At 31.4% G+C, this 23,461-nt stretch overlaps 1 protein-coding gene across 16 annotated transcripts in view; it reads right to left on the bottom strand.

The window, feature by feature from the left end:
- Window positions 1–4,289: 4,289 nt before the first annotated feature.
- Window positions 4,290–23,461, bottom strand: part of LOC139511960 (cytoplasmic dynein 2 intermediate chain 1-like) — an 84,344-nt gene continuing 65,172 nt past the window's right edge. For all 16 annotated transcript variants that reach the window (XM_071299182.1, XM_071299180.1, XM_071299185.1 and 13 more), the window contains 12 exons: window positions 20,158–20,266; window positions 19,418–19,490; window positions 18,084–18,115; window positions 13,258–13,322; window positions 12,402–12,520; window positions 11,533–11,620; window positions 11,174–11,240; window positions 9,475–9,533; window positions 8,523–8,568; window positions 6,681–6,861; window positions 6,004–6,061; window positions 4,290–5,511 (listed from right to left, as the gene is read on the bottom strand). In XM_071299182.1, coding sequence (XP_071155283.1) covers window positions 5,401–5,511; window positions 6,004–6,061; window positions 6,681–6,861; window positions 8,523–8,568; window positions 9,475–9,533; window positions 11,174–11,240; window positions 11,533–11,620; window positions 12,402–12,520; window positions 13,258–13,322; window positions 18,084–18,115; window positions 19,418–19,490; window positions 20,158–20,266 — 1,008 coding nt within the window. In that variant the 3' untranslated portion in view covers window positions 4,290–5,400. The remainder of the gene's footprint in view (window positions 5,512–6,003; window positions 6,062–6,680; window positions 6,862–8,522; window positions 8,569–9,474; window positions 9,534–11,173; window positions 11,241–11,532; window positions 11,621–12,401; window positions 12,521–13,257; window positions 13,323–18,083; window positions 18,116–19,417; window positions 19,491–20,157; window positions 20,267–23,461) is intronic.

The following is a 23,461-nucleotide window of genomic DNA, read 5'->3' as shown; positions in this document are numbered from 1 at the left end:
GAAAGATTTGCCCTAAATGTCTTAGTTTCAAAGATATAAAGCAAAAACTGCATTTTACCACTATGTTCTAATTTTAGCCATGTCAGCCATTTTGTTTAGTAGGCTGGGTCAACGGACACATTTTTTAAACTATAAACCACAATGATAATTGTGGCCAAGTTTGGTTAAATTTGGCAAAGTAGTTTTGGAGAAGAAGATTTTTAGAAAAGTTACAAAAAATGACGAAAAGTTGTTAAAAATTTACTATAAAGGGCAATAACTCCTTAAGGGGTCAACTGACAATTTTGGTCATGTTGACTTATTTGTAGGTCTTACCTTGCTGAACATTATTGCTGTTTACAGTTTATCTCTATCTATAATAATATTCAAGATAATAACCAAAAACAGCAAAATTTTCCTAAAATTACCAATTCAGGGGCAGCAACCCAACAATGGGTTGTCCAATTCATCTGAAAATTTCAGGGCAGATAGATCTTGACCTGATAAACAATTTCACCCCATGTCAGATTTGCTCTAAATGCTTTGGTTTTTGAGTTATAAGCCAAAAACTGCATTTTACCCCTATGTTCTATTTTTAGCCATGGCGACCATCTTGGTTGGTTGGCCGGGTCACGCCACACATTTTTTAAACTAGATATCCCAATGATGATTGTGGCCAAGTTTGGTTTAGTTTGGCATGGTAGTTTCAGAGGAGAAGATTTTTGTAAAAGATTACTAAGATTTACGAAAAATGGTTAAAAATTGACTATAAAGGCCAATAACTCCTAAAGGGGTCAACTGACCATTTTAAATATGTTGACTTATTTGTAGATCTTACTTTGCTGAACATTATTGCTGTTTACAGTTTATCTCTATCTATAATAATATTCAAGATAATAACCAAAAACAGCAAAATTGCCCTAAAATTACCAATTCAGGGGCAGCAACCCAACAACCGGTTGTCGGATTCATCTGAAAATTTCAGGGCAGATAGATCTTGACCTGATAAACAATTTTACCCCTGTCAGATTTGCTCTAAATGCTTTGGTTTTTGAGTTATAAGCCAAAAACTGCATTTTACCCCTATGTTCTATTTTTAGCCATGGCGGCCATCTTGGTTGGTTTGACGGGTCACGCCACACATTTTTTAAACTAGATACCCCAAGGATGATTGTGGCCAAGTTTGGTAGAATTTGGCCCAGTAGTTTCAGAGGAGAAGATTTTTGTAAAAGTTTACGGACGACGGACGACGGACGACGGACGCCGGACAACAGACGACGGACGCAGGACGACGGACGACGGACGCCAAGTGATGAGAAAAGCTCACTTGACCTTTCAGGTCAGGTGAGCTAAAAATAAACAATTTTTATTATACTATTTAACAAGAATGGAAATGCCGTTCTGCTTAGCATTTCCCATTTGTAATTCATTTTATCAGATAACAAGATGCAGGTCTCTGACTGATCATAAAAGGGTACACACTTTACCAACTTATAATAAATGAGATGCAGGCCAATCATGAAGACAATCTGTTGCACAATTTCTAAGAACAATGTGACGAAAAGCTAGTTCAACATTTTGAAAGATTCAATTAATAGGCAAACAGGAAGTCAGTATCTGACAGATCCATAACACTCACATTTTACAACTGACCACTGTTGAGCTGTTGACAATATATGAAGTACTTCTGTACAGTAATGATGAAAAGTGTGATGAAAGTATTTGTTGGAAGAACAGATGGATGAATGGACAGATAGCCAGTGAAAAGGCGATAACTATACAGACCTCACTTTTTAGAGTGGGATATGATTACCACTAGTCTTAAAATGTCAGAGAAAACAGACTATGCAATATGGGCTTTGTTCATTGTTAAGGCCGTACAGTGACCTTTAGTTGTTAATTTCTTTTTCATTTGGTCTGTTGTGAAGAGTTGTCTCGTTGTCAATCATACCACATCTTCTTTTTTATATCGAGCAATATAATTATATGAATGTGAACATATCTCTATTAACATTTTGGTCCTCAATGCTCTTCAACTTCATACTTTATTTGGCCTTTTCAACTTTTTTGGATTCGAGCGTCACTGATGAGTCTTTTGTAGACGAAACGCGCGTCTGGCGTATATACAAAATTTAGTCCTGGTATCTATGATGAGTTTATTCAGTCCATATAAAGTGTCAAAGTTAAATTGCCTTTAAACTGAAATGTCAACAAATAACTGACAAAGATGGTAAACATGACATTCAAAATGCTAAATGATTGAAAAATCATTCATTCTTCAAATTCCACTAGAGACCAATGTTGTTCATATGTTTTAAATAAGAAAACTAAAAGCTTTTTTTTTCTATCCATTTATTGAAAATAGACTTCAGATCTTTAGAAAATAAACAATAGCATAATAAAGTGTTGATACCAGTATTTACATATCACAATGTAACATCTATTACTATACTATTACAGTATCATTAAAATAAATTACCAAACATTCTTCATTATACACAGTATTGTCCAATTCTCTTGATTTGGATGGTTTAATTTGAATTTTATCAAGAAATATTCATACAATTGACTTTTTCATAATCTAAAGAACATAACGGGCAATTAATTGCTCATACCAACAAAATGAAGATAGAATGAAATTCAAAACAGTGTGGCTGTGGCCATTGATTGACACATTAAATTCATCCATTGACTGGGACAATTTACGTGAACGTTTGTCTGTAACGACCACTGTTCACGACGTACCTACGATAGACATTTAAACTGTGGGGTCACCAAAGGTTTCTTAACGCCTTTAATTATAAAATAATTCAAAAATTAATCAGGAATAACCTTTATGTTTTGATTTATATAATTGATATAAATCAAAACATCGTGTTATTTCTGATTAGTTTTTCGAATTACTTTATTAAGGTGTTGAGAACCTTTGGTGACCCCATAGTTTAAGTGTCTTTAAAAAGTACATAGTGAGCAGTGGTCGTTACATACAAACATTCACCTAAATTGTCCCAGTCAATGGATGAATTTAATGTGTCAATCAATAGCCACAGCCACACTGCTTTGAATTTCATTCTAATGTTAGGTTATAACAAGTCACACAATTTGGTGTACACTTTCAAAATTTTACTCATATGCATAAATTACTGAAACAGTAAATTCTCAGTTATTGAACTCGATATAACCATGGTGAAAGACTTTGTTTCAGATGACTTTTCTTTAGACTACCAATATATTTTTCAATTTGAACTTACATTTTTAGTGTGCATTGCAAAGTATATAATTTTAATTTAATTATTTGCTAAAGAATGTATATGAAATATCAAATATTAAATATGATATGCAGTTAGGATCATTACAAAATCTTCAATGAAAAGAAACTTCAAAGTTTTATCAGAAACAGCATGACTTTAGGTAAAATTGGCAGTCACTTTTATAAAATGTATCATTACATGGAAGGTGTAAATATTTCTTCGGCATGCTTATAACTTATTAATTTCTTTGCAAGGACTTAAATAAAAAAAATAATCAAACAGACCTATATTTAGGCACCAAGCATGCATAGACACTTCAACGTATGAGGTGTGACTTGCAGAAATAAGGAGTAGCTTTACAAAAATCTTGTTGTAATTTACTTTGACATTGAATTACACAAAATTGGACTTTGTCCACAATAATAACTTCTGTGCATCATACACTGAAAATCTAATCACAAATAATAACAAATTAATAAATAGATAATTTATAATTATAACAGATACCTGTAACATTATTTTTTTTGCACTATTCGGACACAAAAGAAACAAAATAAAGCACTACTTAAGTACAATTCTTAACTCAAACGTCTTTATTATCATTCACTCGTCAACACAAATAAAAACAAAACTTGCATAAACTAGCTATACCAAATATGAAATCTCTTTATTTTACTTTTCTAAAATACTGTCAATTTTTTTGGTATTTTATAAAATCAAATACTTGTACACAAAGTGATATGTCAATGATAAACAGCATTATATATTTAAGTACAATAGGTAAGTTTTTAAGTTCTTTTTCCTCATTGATAGATTTGATCTTAAAAGAAATGAATATGTATATTAAAGACACCATAAGCTGGTCCAATGTAAAGGAAACTACAAAATCAGTCATCATAATGAACAGGTTTACGCAGTTTCAAGTGGATGTGACCAAAGCTACATTTTAAAACAAAATCTAAATCTGCTAGTAGAAAGACAGATACATAAAGACTTGAAAAAATGCCGTGCTACTATTTAAGTTGGGGCATACAAAATAATAAAAAAAATAGTTGTATATATATATGTATTGAAGTTAAGTAATGTATGACTGGAGATGGCTTTTTATTGGTGATATGTAGTCGCATGGTACACAGGTAAGTATAAATACAGAAACCAGATACAGTACAGGCAGTACCAGTTTTCATATATTTAAAAAAAAAAGTGGTACATTGTTGTTCTTTTATGTTATTCATTAAGATTGCATAAATGCAACAAATCTACACCTCTCTATAAGTACATTGAATCAAATACAAAATTGAAGTGTGAACATGCATAAAACAACTATGAGAAAAAGAAAAATGTTAATTATAAAAACAAATATCTTGCTTACTTTATAATCCATTTCAAACAACACTGACAAAATGAGGACTCACAAACATATATGGACGGAATATTTAACATTGATATGTGATTTAACCCATTACCAGGATGTTACCCTTTGAAATGGAATCAACTGCCAAATTCACATGCTCTATTTTTGTAGATTTTTTATTCTTCTTACTACAAAAGACACCACATCCTTCAGTTTTGGTATAACTGGCATGAAAGACAGATGTATCAATATAAGTAACTCAACCCTCATAATTTTTTTTAATACATATATTAATTAGCTGCAGAACCATAGCTCTTATGATCCTTATGATACTTTTTTGACAATTTTCTGGGTTCATTGATGGTAAAAATATATCATGAGGCCCATAAGCACCTCCATTCCGCAGCTAACACATACATATGCTATAACAACTGATGACATGATTTCTCAATCTTACAAATTGGCACAAGTATTTTAATCATATCCTTCATACATTCAAAGGACATCAATCAGAAAATCTAGACTATCCCTTTCAAATTATGACTTCGAAGTAATTATAATCTAATACACAGCTTGTACATGTATGCATGCACATGCATTTGTCATCTCTTGTTGCTCAGTTGATGTCTGCCATTTCATTTCAAATAAACAAGTAAATAGAGCCAATCAAATAATTCACAAATGTCATCTGCTCCTATTCATTGGTCCTGAAGCATTTTTTTAATGATATTCATGAAATTGACTACATGAAAAGAATTTGTGCTAAATAACTTGAAGGGTTACATTACTCCTATTTGTCTTGAGAGGACCATCAAATCAAAATTTGTCCAGATAGCTTGGTAAGAAATCATCCTCAAGTGTTTGTTGTTCTCGATACTCTTTAGATATTGTGTGTATTTGTATTGTGCCATCTTCTTGACTCACAAGCTGTAGGTAAAATAAGAAAAATATCTTATAAAACATTGCACAATGTCGGAATTGCTGGACATCAGTGAGGTTTCCATAAAATTTTGACTTCACAAAAAAAATGTCTGACGCCACAAAAGAAAAGTGATTGTTGTTTGACGTCAAAAGTTTATTGACAATGATGTGAGAATATAACAAGCAGACATAATAGGTAAAAATATCAATAATAGGGGAACAGCAGTCAACATTGTGTTATTATCTTAATCACTATAAAACAAACAAATATGTAAACAAACAATTTAGTATGATGTTCATTATCACTGAATTTCTCGCTACATTGAAGACCTGTTGGTGACCTCCTACTGTTGTTTTTTCTATGGTCGGGTTGTTGTCTCTTTGACACATTCCCCATTTCCATTCTCAATTTTATTGGCACATTTATACCAAATTTATTCCCCTTTTATACATTAATGTTCCTAATTTTACCATCACATTAACATTTTACAAACTCACCATCTGAGGATGCCTTCCTGTAACATTTATGTGTGGTGTAAAGGCTATATGTATAACACTGAAATAAAAATGTGAAAATATCATTCGGTATCAAGTAGGATTTTCTTTATATTTTTGTCTTTTATACAAACCAACATGTCTTAAATCACATAAAATATAATGTATAGTGCTATGGTATCTACATTCATTAGGATTTCAATAAAAAAAAAATTGTTTTTCGTGGGTAAAATTTACGTTGTGGAACAAACAATTTCATGATTGTATTAAAACATCCATTGTTTAAACGAAAATATAGTTTGAATAGGTTAAAAAAAGATGTTATTTAAAACAAAGTAACAATTCAATGCATCTCAATTTACAAAATTTGATTGGGAGTGTAAAAAATAAAATATGAACTCAATGGTGTCTGTTGTTAAGAGTGTAAAACTACTGTTGATTCATAACTATTCGTTGGATATCAATTTTCCTGGATTTCATGAATACAGTTGAACCAAGAAATAAAATGTTCAACGAATGACATATTTTCTTTAGGCTTGTATGCATATTACGGTAAAACCACAAAATTAAAAATCCATGAACATGTAAGATATCCTTCCTCCACGAAAATTGCCATCCACGAAAATAAATGAATCAAAATAAATCAATAATCTCTAAACCATTTTATATTGCAGACTTACTTTTCTTTAGACAAAGTTTCCATTTTTGCAGGCATTGCATCCCCTTCCAAAATGTCAAATGTATAAAGTTGAGATTGGTCGTCTAGCACATAAAACACACAAGGTCTACTGCGTGACCAACGTACACATCTCAAGTTTCTTGTTCCCCATATCTTGGAAGGCCAAGTCAACAAAGGTTTTTCTGAAAAATTATTTAAACATATTATGTTACTGATATCCTTTATCACATAATTTTATGTGCTGAAATGTATAGATAAAAGATAATAAAATTGATTTATATTTTTTTGTCTATCATACAAATCCATAAGTTTTGAATCATGCAAAATATTAAGGAGAAGACTTAGATATCTTTATAGTTTTATGAATCTTAAACAAGACACATTTTTTTTTATTTTGGGGGTAATTTGTTTTGTTACTGAGGGGAACAAATATCACAGATAATTTGATTACATGGTTTAGTAAATTTTGCATAAAAGTTAACAAGAAAATTGCATTAAAAAAAAAATCTTGTCCATCTATGTAACAAAATTACCAAAAGTAACAGCCTGCAGTTAATAAATTATCATTCCATATTAAATTGCTGTTAATAAAACTTATAAAACTGTTTTTGTGAAATCAAGTTTGTGTAAAATTAATATTAATTTATTAATACAGATATCACATTAAGAAATAGTAAGATATGCAAATCTTTGCTTTAAAAACAGTATTTACACAAATAACATGTATTAAAATACAAGTGAAGGATAAACTCATATAAAATAAGTGCATCTCTGGAGTGAGGTTATCTGAAAAACAGACACACATCTCTAAATCTTACCGTCTAAAACATATATATCTGGATAAAAAACAAATCAGTACAGAGGATGAATCTCTGTTGGTTCTTATTTACAGAAACATCTCTTTAAAAAGTATGATAGTGTCATCTTTTTAATAGTTTAAAATTGATACATTGATAAATTACTGAGAATCTCTAGAAGCTTGTTCAAGTAAGTGAGAAAGAAAACCATACGAGGTATAAAATAACAGTTAAATCTGTTTTACGTGTCATTAATTTAATTTAAGGCATTTAAAATGGGCCATTCCAGTTAATTTCTGACAGGTGGGGATGGATGAGGAGATTTTTTTTTCATACCTATCAGAAAAAAACATCATGAAAAACTACCTATCAGATCTATAAATTAAGACCTATCAGATGTAGAGTTTCTGTTCATATTGGGTGGATGGGCTTTCATGGGAAAAATTGACCTATCAGAATTTTTTACTGCAAGGATTGTACCCATCAGAATTTTTAATACAATACCAGATAATGCATGATACGAAACTGTCTACATTCCAAAGCACCACTAAGATCTGAAATATGGGTTTTTTTGTAACCCCTAAGATATAATTATTTTTAATTATTTACTGCTGCAAGACCCTCAGAAATTTTTGCGTATAAGTGTACCTGTCAGATATAAAAACCCAAAATTTCACCCCTAAGATGTATAAATTTTACACCCTTCAGAAAGGACCATCCATCCCCCTTTATCAGATATTAACTGGAATGGCCCAATTCTATGCAATGGTCTGAAGTCATGCACTTTGCATGGAATAAGTCTACATTTAAACCAAATGACCTGATGTCATATTTGATGAGTTTCAAAAAATGTTTCAGATACAGGCATGAATATACCAAGCATGTATATATACAAAAGACTTGTTTTCAATTAAAGAAAACTTACTGTACTGAAAGAGACAGCAACGAAAGGTATAATAGCTCATAACTATTTTATAAATTTCTAGCCTATATTCATATTTCAATCACAGACGTTTTTTGCATAATTAAAGTGAAATGAAATTTACCTGATTTGGTCCCAAATAAGTGAACACAACCTTCTGCTGTTGATGCCTGAAATAACAATGAAATAATGAATCAAAATATATTAAATTTAAGGTGGTACCCAACACTTTCATTAAAATTAATTTGGCTCGTTTAATTTTCATAAAATTAAGAAAAAGTATTTATTTGACCCTTTGAGAAAAATATATAAATTTCAAAATATTTGAACCAACCAATTTATCAGAAAAATTACACTGGTTATATAGCAGTTTGACAAACATTAATTTTGATCATTGAGAAGCTTAATATTTATTTCACAACACAACATAATTTAAACGTTTAGCTAATTTTTCAGAGTTATCTCCCTGTAGTGTAAGGTATCACCTTAATTAATAATAAAAAGGATTTTTATTATTTGAATAATCATATTAAATGCTTGATAGGTTATTGTGACTTTCTATATATTTGTACAACTTTTGTTGAAGAAAACCATAGTGCTAAGGCCACAAGGGAAACCTTCTTTGATTTTGATTTTATCAGTATCTGGCATATTATAAAATACTAGTAAATCAAGAATCACTTGTGATTTTTCAAAGATCATGGTTTTCAAGGACACAGTCTGAAATAATGAAATTTTCACTATACATAAGACATTTGGTGCCTACCAAATAATCAAGAAAATGTGTCCATAGGACACTTCACCATCCTATTACTATCTTATTTCATTTACAGAGAACAGTAAAATCTTAGTTAAACCACTCTTATTTGGCATATATATTAAAGTTTAAATTCTAATGAACATGTGTACAACTTTCAATCTTATATTACCATAAACCAAATTAAACCAAACATTTTACCTAATAAGGGACAGACACACAGACCTCAAAGCATATCGTCTCCCTACTTTCTTAGGCTGAGGTTTAAAATAAATGAGAATTGAATATATATAGAATTGATGATCTATAAGTAACTTACCAGAAAACACGGATGACCAAAAGGAGAAAAATCTATACTTCTTACATCAACAGGAGAATCTGAAACAAAATAATCAAATATGGTTCTAAATTTATAAAAACCATTGTCAACATTTAATTGATTAAGTATATAAGGCAATTTTCACCCTTGAATTAGTATTATAGATCAGTTAAATAAAATCCTTCAGATTTTCAAAATTAGTTTGTCAGACATGTCTAATACTACATTTGTATTTTATCTTATATTTTTGTTTCATGTCTTCAAACTTCAGATGTAAATTTTAGAATAACTGAAACCTGAAGTCTGACTTCAGATATAGTATCTTTTTCATCTGAAGTCTGTCTGGTAGGAAAGGTATAAATCAAACAAGAAAATAATCGATGTCATTATTTTAATCCTATTTACTCACATTACTGAAAATTCCTACCAAATTACTACATTAATGTTTCAATTTCAATATTTTTGTAGCGACTTACAATGGATTCAGTTTCATCAACATGTTTATTCAAAACCTATTGTGTTAATCTTGTTTAAACTAGATGTGTCAAAGCAACACGAATGGCCCCGTCCCAAAAAGTTGAAAAATCTGCAATTTCAATAACACATGTGGACACAAACATGATGGTAGTCTCAAATCAGCTCAAAATCTGAAGGTGTATAGAAAAAAAATCTGTATAACTGTAATTTTGGAAAAAATTAGTGGAGCGGAACGAAACTTAAATGTGATCTGTAGACTGTAACTCATCATGGTTAACTCACATACTGAAAATCAGCCCAATATCTGAAGGCGTTTAGAAAAAAACTTCGTAAAATTGTTTGTTGCGGAATGACAGAATGACGGAATTACGGAATTTCGGAATTTAGGAATATCAGACAAGGGTAAAACTATAATGGCACCGACAACTTCGTTGGGGGGCCATAAAAAGACAAAATACATTAACTTCTGATGAAAAGTAAGTATGAAAGGTTGATGGCCATGCTTCAATAATCAATCAAAATACTGGTGGATAACAAAGACAAATTGTTGTTATTGTTGTTCTTCGTCTTAAAAGAGATGGGTAAGAATGTTGCCCTAACCGTGTATGTATTTTCATATGTTGTGGGGAAATTATGTTTACACTCCCTACACATAAAAATCTTCTGAGTCATTTTTTGAATTAGTGAAGGATAACATATAGTAATGTTCACTTGTCAACAATTTTTACACAGTATAGATAAATTTGGGGAAAAAGAATTAAATTTTAATTCAAAATTCTTCACACAGCTTTTCTTGTCCCTTCATCTTACCGTTTCAATAATTTTTGCCCTTAAAACCTTTAAAAGCATTATCTCCCAACGGTTTTCAAAGGTTACTTAATCAGTTTCTCGCAACAAGATCCAGATAGATATCTACTAATGTAACCATATGTAATCTTTAAATTTCAAATATATTTATTAAGGGGTCTCATTGGAGGGTTCCGATCCTGGATCCCGCTTACTGTTTTGTTAGATTTCCATATCCCGCTTACACTATGTGCGTAAGCAATTCTCATTTTTTGTCATTTCCCGGGTCCCGCAAGACCTTATTTCCCGTTTTCACGACACAATAATTTGACTTTCACGTTTACGAAAAATCGGCAATCCCGCATCACGCTTAGACCCCAATGAGACCCACTATTAAAACAAAGGTATTTTTGTCTATATTTATATCAAATAATACCTGATAAAGCTGAGAATGTTCTTGGAAAAGCTCTGTTACCAAATCTCAATCCGTGTAGTACATATCCCTAAAAAATAATATATAAAATGTCAAATATTCTTAAACAGATAATATACGAAAGGATGTGAAACCATCAAGTAAATTAAAGGAAAATAACAAGTTGCTGCTTAAATTATTTTGAATACATGGAAAATTTGGCAGGCAGCACATACTTTATTGTCAATAAACTAAAGAAAAGATACTAGCAAAATTTTAGTCAAAAATTAAATTGCAAACACTGAACAGATAAGATGGAAATCAATAAAAAATGTAACAATTAATATTATAATAAAAAACACATAAAAAAGACATTATCCTACCCCATCTGTCCCTATATAAAAATGGTTTGGATCTATTGGAGAAATCTGCATCTCAAAGGATCGGATGGGACCTAATGACCTTGCTTCTCTGCAAAGAAAATGGTATACATATGCATTTTGTAATAATATATATATACATCACATATATATATATACATCACATATATTCCCAAAAAGAGAACCAATCATTATTAAAACAGTACCAAGATTTTCTTATATAAATTCATATGTACCATTTAATCTACCACTGGTTTGTTTTTATCTTATTAATATTTTTGTTTGCTGTTTCAGATTATAGAAGAAAATTTATCATTTTCTTGCAAATGTACAAGTCAGGAGCCTGTAATTCAGTGGTTGTCGTTTGTTTATGTGTTACATATTTGTTTTTCGTTCATTTTTTTATATAAATAAGGCCGTTAGTTTTCTCGTTTGAATTGTTTTACATTGTCTAATCGGGGCCTCTTATAGCTGACTATGCGGTATGGGTTTTGCTCATTGTTATAGGCCGTACGGTGACCTATAGTTGTTAATGTTTGTTTCATTTTGGTCTTTTGTGGATAGCTGTCTCATTGGCAATCATACCACATCTTCTTTTTTATATTGTGTTTGTTTTTTTAGTTTTTTTATGATGGTATAAAATCCATATCTAGAAGTTAACTAGGTCAACACCACCTGATAGCTAACAATCCTATTGAGTATGAGAGATGTCTGTCAAATGGTCTCAGAGCAGTTGATTACACAAGGTTTCATTGTCACAACGCTAAACAAAATGTAATTTTATCCTCAATTCAATGGTCACCTTCACTTGTTAAAGTCAGTTTTCTCTGGACTTGGGGATGACCTTAACATACAGGTTTGACTGTAAATACCTGACTAAGCTCTCCAGTTTTATTGTAGAACTAATAACAACTTTAACCTTGCCACCAGGAGACAACCCAAGGTCAATCTCTGAGCCTGCTGGGTCTGTAGTAGTTAATTCTGCAACAACCTAAAAAGTAACATCGGAGACTAAATAATGATGACTTTTACAACATTCATCTATTGACTATTACAACATTCATCTATTGACTTTTACAGCATTCATCTATTGACTATTACAACATTCATCTATTGACTTTTACAACATTCATTTATTTTGTTTATTTCTTGTGTGTAGTCATTCATATTTCAGAAAATTGTGGTGAAAACCTTTAAAATAGTTAGTTGGACAATTGCTCAATTAGATATAAAATAATACATTGGTATTGGTGTATGTTTATTCTATATTGCCTAGATGTATAGGGGGAGGGTTAAGATATCAGAAAACATGTTTGATCCACTGCATTTGAGTGCCTGTTCCATGTCAGGAGCCGCAGGTCTTTGTTCGTTAGTGTGAGGTCAATTTTCACTGATCTCTTAATGCAGCTAGTACCAAATACATGACTAAGTCCAACTACCTGTCATTTTCAGAAAATTTAAAAGAAATCAAAATCCTGTGGCCATGCATATCCATGTGTATGAACATCCAACAAAATATAAAAGTTGTACCTTCAAAACTGTAGGGGGATAAAGCTGGACAAACAATGTATCTGGACAGATGGATGGACAAAGAACTACTAACCGACGTACAGGGGTAAATTAACATGCCCCTTGAGATTTTGTCATGGGGCATTACAAAATTTCTCAAAGATATGAAAAGGTAATAGACAAGATTCAGAGAAAGAAGCTATGATATTTAAATCCTACCCAAAAGTTAATTCTTCCCTGATCTTCACTGGACACCAGCTGGAAGGACATACCAGATCCAGATTCTGAAATATAATTATCAAAATCAATTATATTTAGATATAATATTTATATGACTCAGTCTTTGTTTTAGGTGACGTTGAAAATAAATATACAGAATATGCAAATACTGGTACTTCTGCAAACTATTTTATCATCTTTAAAATATTCAAAAATATAAGAACAAGTTAAGATGCCTCTGCTTGCTAATTTGAAAGAGTACTTATACACCTAATCGCTATTTATTCCATTCCGGATAAGTTCTAAAATTACACAACTTTTTCATCCAGTTCAAGCTATCTGGGACCCTGTTTAAACAATTCACCATGCATGATACTTTTTAATGAGACCTGTTTAAACTACCATAAATACTTCAAACAAAATATTTTTTTACTTCAATTTTAATTTCGAAAAAAGTGGATCATACTATATCAAAGTTTCTTGATGATCACTTTCTAAAGTTTTTTCTCCCTCAGCTCACTACTGATGACCTCCATTTTTCGGCCGGGGACCCAAACAGGAAGTTGTATAAATGACTGTTTTTCCCGGAATGGACTAAATAGCGATAAGGTGTATTCAAACCTTATGACATTTTGTGTTCTTAGGAACTTAACATTTTTTTTTGCATGTTGAGCAAAGTGAGTGAGCAAATCAACTTTAAAATGTTCATTGCAAACCAAATTGAACTTTTCCAGTCATCACTTTAAACTTTTGTCAGTATTATTGTCCCATTGAATAAATACAAAAGTTTAAATACCTTTAACAAGAGGAGATGAGTCTGCGGAAAAGTTTCATTTGGTTTGCAATAAATTTTCCTCAACGAATTGATTATCTTTTTTTAAAAGTCAATGTGTACTTCGCTTCCTATGATTTCAGTTCATCATTGGTCAAAATCCAATGGTGACCTAAAATGCACTTGCTTTTCTCTGTATTTATGATTAAAATGTCAGGAAAATGGAGATATTAAGTTTGGCTACAAATTTTCTACAAACATTAGAGAGATGGGTTCTATCACCAAATCTCTTGCAATTTCTTATTTCTCAAATGTTAATTTCTCGGCAAGTCCCATGTTTTAAATTAGAAAGTTTAACAGTCTCCAGTGGAGAAATACCTTATCACACTTGAAACAGCGGTTTAATCTATATATAATATAAAAGTACTTTTTACACAGTCAAACACAGTTTATGAATAGCATTTAAGATGTTAAAAGTTAACAAAAAATGTCAATTATATATACTAGCAAATCTTGAACTGAAATAGCAGCAACAAAAACCAAATTGAATGTAAATAATAAAATCTAATGCCATGGAAACTCACATAAACAAAATGTTTAGCTTAAGGGGGCTCGCGGGTCTCAATCAATTTTTTTATTTTATATAGAATATCGCTATATTTTTCTATAAATGAACTTTACCTTATACTTAATAGAAAAATAAAATAAAAAATGGGGTCACCGTTCATTTACGCTCACAATCTGCCTTCGAAAGAAGCATACATTTTTGTAAAGGTACCTTTCTTCTGTTGAACTAATAGGAGAAATAGAGGTAATATCGAAATAAAAAAAGAACTTAATTACAAATCGCTCAAATTTTACAATAGTTTAGTTTAAGAAAAGCTTAATTGAAAATAATAAATAACACCGATGAGTTAAAAAAGATATTTCAATTCTAATGCCAAAAAATGGCATTTTTGTACCAAAGGGAGATAATTTGGAGCGTTTTCAATGTTATAAACATTTAAAAATTTATCTGGGCCAACACAAATTGTTTTTTTTTAATTATTTTTGTACCATATGATAAAGTAACAACTACTTAAGGTAATAAATAAAATTTGTAATGAAAAATAAATGTTTATTTTTTTCTGAAATTTTTGTACCCTCGAGCCTCCTTAAACAGTTAGCAAGCTAACAAATTTTTAGCATATGAACCTAAAGTGTAGCATATATAATACTATAATCTTTGTGTTTATTATCATTATTTATAAACTAAAGTTTGTAATGTCTGAGTCATTAGGTTTCTCATTAATTAATAAATTGATTGATTGATTGTTTCTGTTTTAACGCCACTTTGAAGTATTTCATGGCAGCCAAATTTTTTTGGTGGAGGAAGCTGGGAAAAACCACTGACCTTTTGCTGAGAAACTGACAATCCTAGTCAATTAAGATTTGAGTCGAGGGCACCCACAATAGTGGGGTTCGAACTCCCAACCTCAGTGTTGACTTGCTAGTGATGACAGTAGTAGGACTACTTAGACCACTTGACCACAGAGGCCCCTTTATTATTAGTCTACATAACTTGAATTAACAACATCTTTAAATTTCAAACATGATTGAAACACCTCAATGGACTGTTGTTGATAATAAATGTTTAAAGTGCCGATCATTTAATCATTTAAATGGAAGTAGCTGGACTATACACTATATCAATGAATCTGATATTTTCTCACTACAAATTTCATGAATTGGGTAAATTTGATATGTATGAATATCAGGGGTGTGGAAATGCTGTGCCCGACTCGCCCGACTCGTACATTTGAACAACCGGACAAGTAATTATTTTTGTCTTGGTTGCCCGTGGACAAGTAAAAAAATATACAAGACAAAAGTTCAAATCCAACAAAAAATATAAAATTAATTTCAAAACGTATAAAGTGTACGATGTTTAATTTATGTAAAAGAAACCAATGTTCAGCAAGTAAAAACATCAATGTTCATGACGATAAACATGATACCGGAAATATATCGATTATCAGAATAAATAAAAATAAGTATGCGAACCCGAGTCACGTTACATTGCATTTGCTTTGTCCATTGACCCGGGATCTCGACTAGGTTTTATCCATCATTTACTGGAAGTGTCATTTCTTTAAATTTTGTATCGAGATTCAGATTGATAAATACCTAATAAAAAGGTGGGCAAGGAAGACAAAAAGAGTCATGAGTCGAGTAGAAAACCTTAAATGCAAATGGAGGACACAGAGTATTAAAAAAAACGGAAGCGAGAAATTCAGACATCGTGGATATCAGATTGCCCCTGGCTATCTATGGAAATTCGGAAAATAAATTAAGTTTTTGTCTTATTTGTAGATGAGGTCTTATTTATAGATGAAAGGTCAACATTATTTGTTGTCAAAGTGGAAAATGAAAGGGACGCTTTAATTGCCCATCAAGACAATAATAAATAATGAAGAAAAAAAAACAAGTGTGTCAGTTGAGAGAAACACCACAAAATCAATAGTTTATCTATTATTTATTTTAAATTTCTTCAATCACTGTCCTCAAATTTAGTATATGTAACTACTGGCTACAATTTTTATTCAAAAACTGCTGCAAAATTGTCCTTTACATGTCATTTCATTGGTTAGTTTGCTGTAGTGTTCTGTCCCATTGATGTCAACCCATTTTCTACTTTCCTAATTTTTTACACATATAAACAAATAGATTTCATTTGTTTGTGATGCACAACAGTGCTAAGTTAGAATCATATATTAGCCAACAAGAAAAACTTCAATATTTATTGGGATCATCAGGGCAAGTAAAAAAAATTCCGGACAAGTAAAATTTTAGGTTTCACTTGCCCGGGGACAAGTGCTCACAACAAATATTTCCACACCCCTGAATATAGTTGTCTGGCTTACCGTCAAATTGTGTCTTAAAAATGTGCATAATTGTAGATTTTTAATGGATATAAACCCAAAGTTCTCTATATACTACTGTGGATTCATTTGTTTTCATGGGTATCAATTTTCGTGGATTTAGGAAAACCAGTATTTTTTGTGGATATTTGATTTTCTGGTTTTGAAAATCTCTGAAAACACAGCCTCTAGAAAATGTGTAATTCATTGAACATTTGAATTCGTGATTCACTAGTACCCATTAAAACCCCGAAAATTGGTATCAAACAAATAATAATGAATCAACAGTTATCTAGAAACTTTTTTTGAAGCAGACACACATTACTAGCAAAAATTTCACACACTCTATTAAATAGCTGATTTTCATTTACCAGCTGTGTTCTTCTTTTCATCTATGATAACAGAATATAATACATGTACATGAAAAAAATGCGGTAATTTTGCGCCTGTCCCAAGTCAGGAGCCTCTAGCATTTGTTAGTCTTGTATGATTTTAATTTTAATTTCTTGTGTATAAATTCGAAGTGTAGTATGATGTCCATTATCACTGAACTAGTATACATATTGTTTGGGGCCAGCAGAAGGACACCTCTAGGTGCGGGAGTTTCTTGCTGCATTGTCAAGACCCATTGGTGGTCTTCGGCTGTTGTCTGCTCTATGGTTGGGTTGTTGTCTCTTTGACATATTCCCCATTTCCATTCTCAGTTTTATGCTATTCTTGTCTTCCTCACGTACTAAGGATAACTCCTAATAAACTGTTGACACAGAGATAAGAGTGTCCTCTACAATTATCCATTAACAAACCTCTCAAAATCAAATGTTCTTGCCAAATGTACTCTTTAATCCACACCCCTCTCTTGCAGGATCAATTTTGGAAAATAAAACCGTGGACTATACAAGCCTAAATTCCATTGTTTGAAATTGGGTAGAGCAAAAAATGTTCAAATCAATGAAGCAATACTTTTGTTGTTGCTTTTATGAAATAAGAATAGACTTTGCTTTCTGGGACTAAGAATTTCTACCCTTTTGAAATAATTGGCAGAATCTTTAAGATGTTTTACAAATCAGATAATCAATCAAAAGATGTTCACATATCAGAAAAAGAAGTTGAATGGGAAAACGACAGAGAGAATTTCCAAGATTATTCAAACTTACCCTCTTTGGAATCTGATTCCTGTTGTGAATTTCTGAAAATATATTTATAAAAGATTGTAAATGTGTTAAATTATTCTTTTCAAGAGATAAAACTTATTTTGCTGTATCTGTATGTCTCTAAGAATTATTATTTTGGATTCATGATGCTTTGAGCTTAAATCTGAGTCCTGACTTCATTAGTCTTAAATTGTATTTTCAACATTTTCAGAAGGGGTATATTCATCCAAACACCATGAGCCCCCCTGACTACACGTGAGCACAGGAATTGTGCTGTTAATCTTAACATGTGATTCTTATTTGACCAATCAAACAATTCTTTGATGTTTTTTCCCTTGCTATTGGCAAACTTTTTAATTCTTTGATGTTTTTTCCCCTGCTATTGGCAACCTATCCAATTCTTTGATGTTTTTTCTCCTGCTATTGGCAACCTTTTCAATTCTTTGATGTTTTTTTCCCCTGCTATTGGCAACCTATCCAATTCTTTGATGTTTTTCCCCCTGCTATTGGCAACCTACCAGTATCCAATTCTTTGATGTTTTCCCTCTGCTATTGGCAACCTATCCAATTCTTTGATGTTTTTTCCCCTGCTATTGGCAACCTTTTCAATTCTTTGATGTTTTTTTTCCCCTGCTATTGGCAACCTATCCAATTCTTTGATGTTCTTTTCACTGCTATTGGCAACCTATCCAATTCTTTGATGTTTTTTTCCCTGCTATTGGCAACCTATCCAATTCTTTGATGTTTTTCCCCTGCTATTGGCAACCTATCCAATTCTTTTATGTATTTTCCCCTGCTATTGGCAAACTTTTTAATTCTTTGATGTTTTTTCCCCTGCTATTGGCAACCTTTTCAATTCTTTGATGTTTTTTCCCCTGTTTTTTTAAGGAATGACAGTAACATTTTTTCTGTCTATGAAGAAATAACATAAAAAATGTGGTGCACACTGAATAACCCGTGGGTTATTTTGAAGTGTGCACCACATTTTTTATGTTATATCTAATAGATAGAAAAAAATATTACAGTTATTTCTTATAATTTAATTCCAAATTCCATTTTAAACCTGAGTACATGTACCAGTAAACCATGAAAAAGCGTTAATGACCTCACAGTCACATGACTAAATTATGTCTATGAGCTAATAAACAAAACAACGTCAGCCAATTAGAAGATGCATTACATCCAAAATAAAATATATATATAAACCTATATCGATTCAAATCTTCAGGCATCAAGCAAAATAACCAATTGTTATAAGAAACTATTTAATCATGTGTTACATTATCTGTAAACAAATGACAATTAGGCAATTTATTTAATTGATTTTTTTTACTTACTCATCTACATAAGTTGTAACAGGATTTATTGTGGTCACTGGACTAATATGGTTATCTGAATCTGATATACCAGCTGTAAAATAAAGGGAAATAACTTGGTCAATGACAAGGGAGATAATTCATAGTAATGGTAATCACTGGACTAATATGGTTATCTGAATCTGATATACCAGTTGTAAAATAAAGGGAAATAACAGAGTCAAAGACAAGGGAGATAATTCATAGTAATGGTTGTCACTGGACTAATTTGGTTATCTGAATCTGATATACCAGCTTTAAAATAAAGGGAAATAACTTAGTCAAAGACAAGGGAGATAATTCATAGTAATGGTTGTCACTGGACTAATATGGTTATCTGAATCTGATATACCAGCTGTAAAATAAAGGGAAATAACTTTGTCAGAGACAAGGGAAATAATTCTTAGTAACATGAATCAAAAATAAAAGGGAAATAATATATTGCTATCACTAGATATATTTGGTTCTCTAAATCTTATATACCTGCTATTCAATTAAAGAAATAGGTTCCCTTCAGACAAGGGAGATAACTCATTGACAATGGACTGATGTGGATTATTGGAATCAGTTATCACTCATATAAATACCAAGGATCAGAAATATTACGTATCCTTACAGTTTGACAGTTTGACTGCAATTGGATGCAAATATGAAATGAAGATACAATAAATATTGTTTCTGAAGTTTACAAACAAAAAGATAATACTATCATGACTATGTACCTGTATTATAAGTTGGAAATCGTAGAAGATGTTCTGTTTTATCAAATTCTACAGATCTGTGCAGAGATGGAGGTTCTCTAAGATCCCAGGCACATATAGAACCATCTACCTGATGAGATAAAAAATGTAACCTTGTTATGTTTTGTAATTATAGATAAAACACAGAACAGGAGGTATTAAGGTGGTAACTAACACTACAGGGAGATAACTCTGTAAAGTCAGCTAAACGTTTTAATTACATTGTGTTGTAAAAGGAATATTAAGCTTCTCAATGATCAAAATTGGTGTTTGTCAAATTGCTATATAACCAGTGTATTTTTTCTGACAAAACGGTTGGTTAAAAAAAAATATAATTTTTATATTTTTATTAAAGTCTCAAAGTAAATACTTTGGCAAAATTTTATGAAAATTAAATGAGCCAAATTAATTTTAGTGAAGGTGTTGGGAACCACTTTAAACTCCTTTAGAACAAACCCACAACAAATGTACTTACACAAGAGTTATGTCCCTTCACAATAGACCTCAACAGTTTTTCCAGTTGAAGATTTTTATTCAGTTCTTCAAAATTCTCCACTACTGGAAAATGTGCATCCAATATTATGCTAGTATTTTAAAAAGTATTTTACTATTAGGAAATTGCAGTGTGAAGAAATTATCATTAACATAGCATGAGAAAATTAGAATTAAAATCAATGCAATTTCTGGAAAAGTAGCATATACAAAATTAATATCAGAAATCAAAATGGATTCTAATCCAAGTAAAACTTGGAATGTGTAGGGTGAGAGTCTTTCTAGTTATAGCCCCTGAAGGTCGAGAAAGATGTTACAATAGAACTTATTTCTATTCAAAATCATCTAAATTCAAAGAATTCAAAATCCTGGGCTATGGTTATGGTGTATCTATACCATTATATATAAACTGCAGTGGTTAACCTGCGCCAATAGTATCATTTTCTGAGAAGTGAGGTGTATAACTTACAAGTTTAAATCTTTCTTTGATGACGTCAAGAATTTTCAGACTTTGCAGACTATGATTAGAAATCAACTTATTACTTTCATTTTCTGTATTCTTTCATGTTTTAGGCCATTTTTCTCTAGTTTTAATAAATTTTGCCCATTATTATAATCCTGTATATCTGAGCACTGTACTGTTCTCTATTCCTTATTTTTTTACCTATTTTTCTCTATTCTATACTTAGTCGCCATTTTTTCTGTAAACCCCATCCAAACCCTCTAAATTAGTGTGAAACAAACAGGTGCTGGTCATTGTTAGCAATTAATTGTGAAACAAACATGTCTACCTTGTAATTATTTTTGGTATTTTGTGTGTTATAAATTAATCTATGAAATTTTTAATTTTCACCTAAAAACATTAGAGGCTCTAAAGAGACTGTGTCGCTCACTTTGGTCTATGTGAATATTAAACAAAGGAAGCAGATGGATTCATGACAAAATTGTGTTTTGGTGATGGTGATGTCTTTGTACATCTAACTTTACTAAACCGTCTTGCTGCTTACAATTATCTCTATCTATAATGAACTTGACCCAGTAGTTTCAGTGGAAAATGTTAATAAAAATTTACAAATTTTATGAAAATTGTTAAAAATTGATTATAAAGGACAATAACTCCTTAAGGGGTCAATTGACCATTTTGGTCATGTTGAGTTAATTGTAAATCTTACTTTGCTGAACACTATTGCTGTTTACAGTTTATCTCTATCTATTATAATATTCAAGATAATAAACAAAAACAGTAAAATTTCCTTAAAATTACCAATTCAGGGGCAGCAACCCAACAATGGGTTGTCCAATTCATCTGAAAGTTTCAGGGCAGATAGATCTTGACCTGATAAACAATTTACACCCATGTCAGTTTTGCTCTAAATGCTTTGGTTTTTGAGTTATAAGCCAAAAACTTCATTTTACCCCTATGTTCTATTTTTAGCCATGGTGGCCATCTCGGTTGGTTGGCTGGGTCACCTTTTTTAAATTAGATACCCCAATAATGATTGTGGCCAAGTTTGGTTTAATTTGGCCAAATAGTTTCCTTCGGGCCAGGTGAGCTAAAAAGGAGGATCTGTGTGCTTGTTTTAGAGATATATTTTCCATTGAAATTTTGGCGAGAAATGATGCTCGCTAGATTTTTCATTTCTTAATATTGACCACTTTTTTCAAATACTATGAAAATATAACAAGGTTTTTATAAGATTTTCAAATATTGCTTGTTTAACTATATGTAATAAAATAATGAAAATAAAATTAGGGGTTAACAGGCAATTTTTTTAAAGGGCAACACATGGAAACCAGATGCTCCTCAGGGAGCAGCTTTATATGACCGCAGAGGTCGAACCCTGAACAGTTGGGGCAAGTATGGACACAACATTCAAGCTTGATACAGCTCTGAATTTTGATTGTGATTAAATAGTTGACACAACATAGGTTTCTGACACAGAATGAATGTGGTCTAAGAACTTAAACTTAAAAACTTAAAATTTTTAAATTAGACATTTACTTATTATGGTCCAATATCCAAAATCTAAATACATGGTTAGATTCAGCATATCAAAGAACCCCAAGAATTCAATTTTGATGAAATCAAATAAAGTTCAATTTTGGACCCTTAAGACCTCAATGTGGACCAATTTGATAACCGGGCCCAAATATCAAAAATCTAAATAGATGGTTAGATTCAGCATATATCAAAGAACCCCATATATTCAATTTTTGTTGAAATCAAACAAAGTTTAATTTTGGACCCCGATTTGGACCAACTTGAAAACTGGGCCTATAAGCAAAAATCTTAAAACATGTTTAGATTTAGCATATCAAAGAACCCAAAGGATTCAATTTTTGTTGAAATTAAACAAAGTTTAATTTTGGACCCCGATTTGGACCAACTTGAAAACAGGGCCCCTAATCAAAAATCTAAGTACATGTTTAGATTCAGCATATCATAGAACCCCAAGAATTCAATTTTTGTTAAAATCAAACTAAGTTTAATTTTGGACCCTTTGGACCTTAATGTAGACCAATTTGAAAACGGGACCAAAAATTAAGAATCTACATACAAGGTTAGAATCGGCATATCAAAGAACCCCAATTGTTCAATTTTTGATGAAATCAAACAAAGTTTAATTTTGGACCCTTTGGGCCCGTAATTCCTAAACTGTTGTGACCAAAACTCACCAAAATCAATTCCAACCTTCCTTTTAAGGTCATAAAATGTGCTGAACAGACCAATAGAATATTTTTTAGATATGTGATTTTTAATCTAGAACACTCATTTCAGTTTTAATTATTACTT

Source organism: Mytilus edulis, chromosome 2, assembly GCF_963676685.1.
Source record: "Mytilus edulis chromosome 2, xbMytEdul2.2, whole genome shotgun sequence".
Taxonomy (NCBI): domain Eukaryota; kingdom Metazoa; phylum Mollusca; class Bivalvia; order Mytilida; family Mytilidae; genus Mytilus; species Mytilus edulis.
The sequence above is the reverse complement of the archived record's forward strand: the minus strand, read 5'-3'. Positions and strand labels throughout refer to the sequence as shown.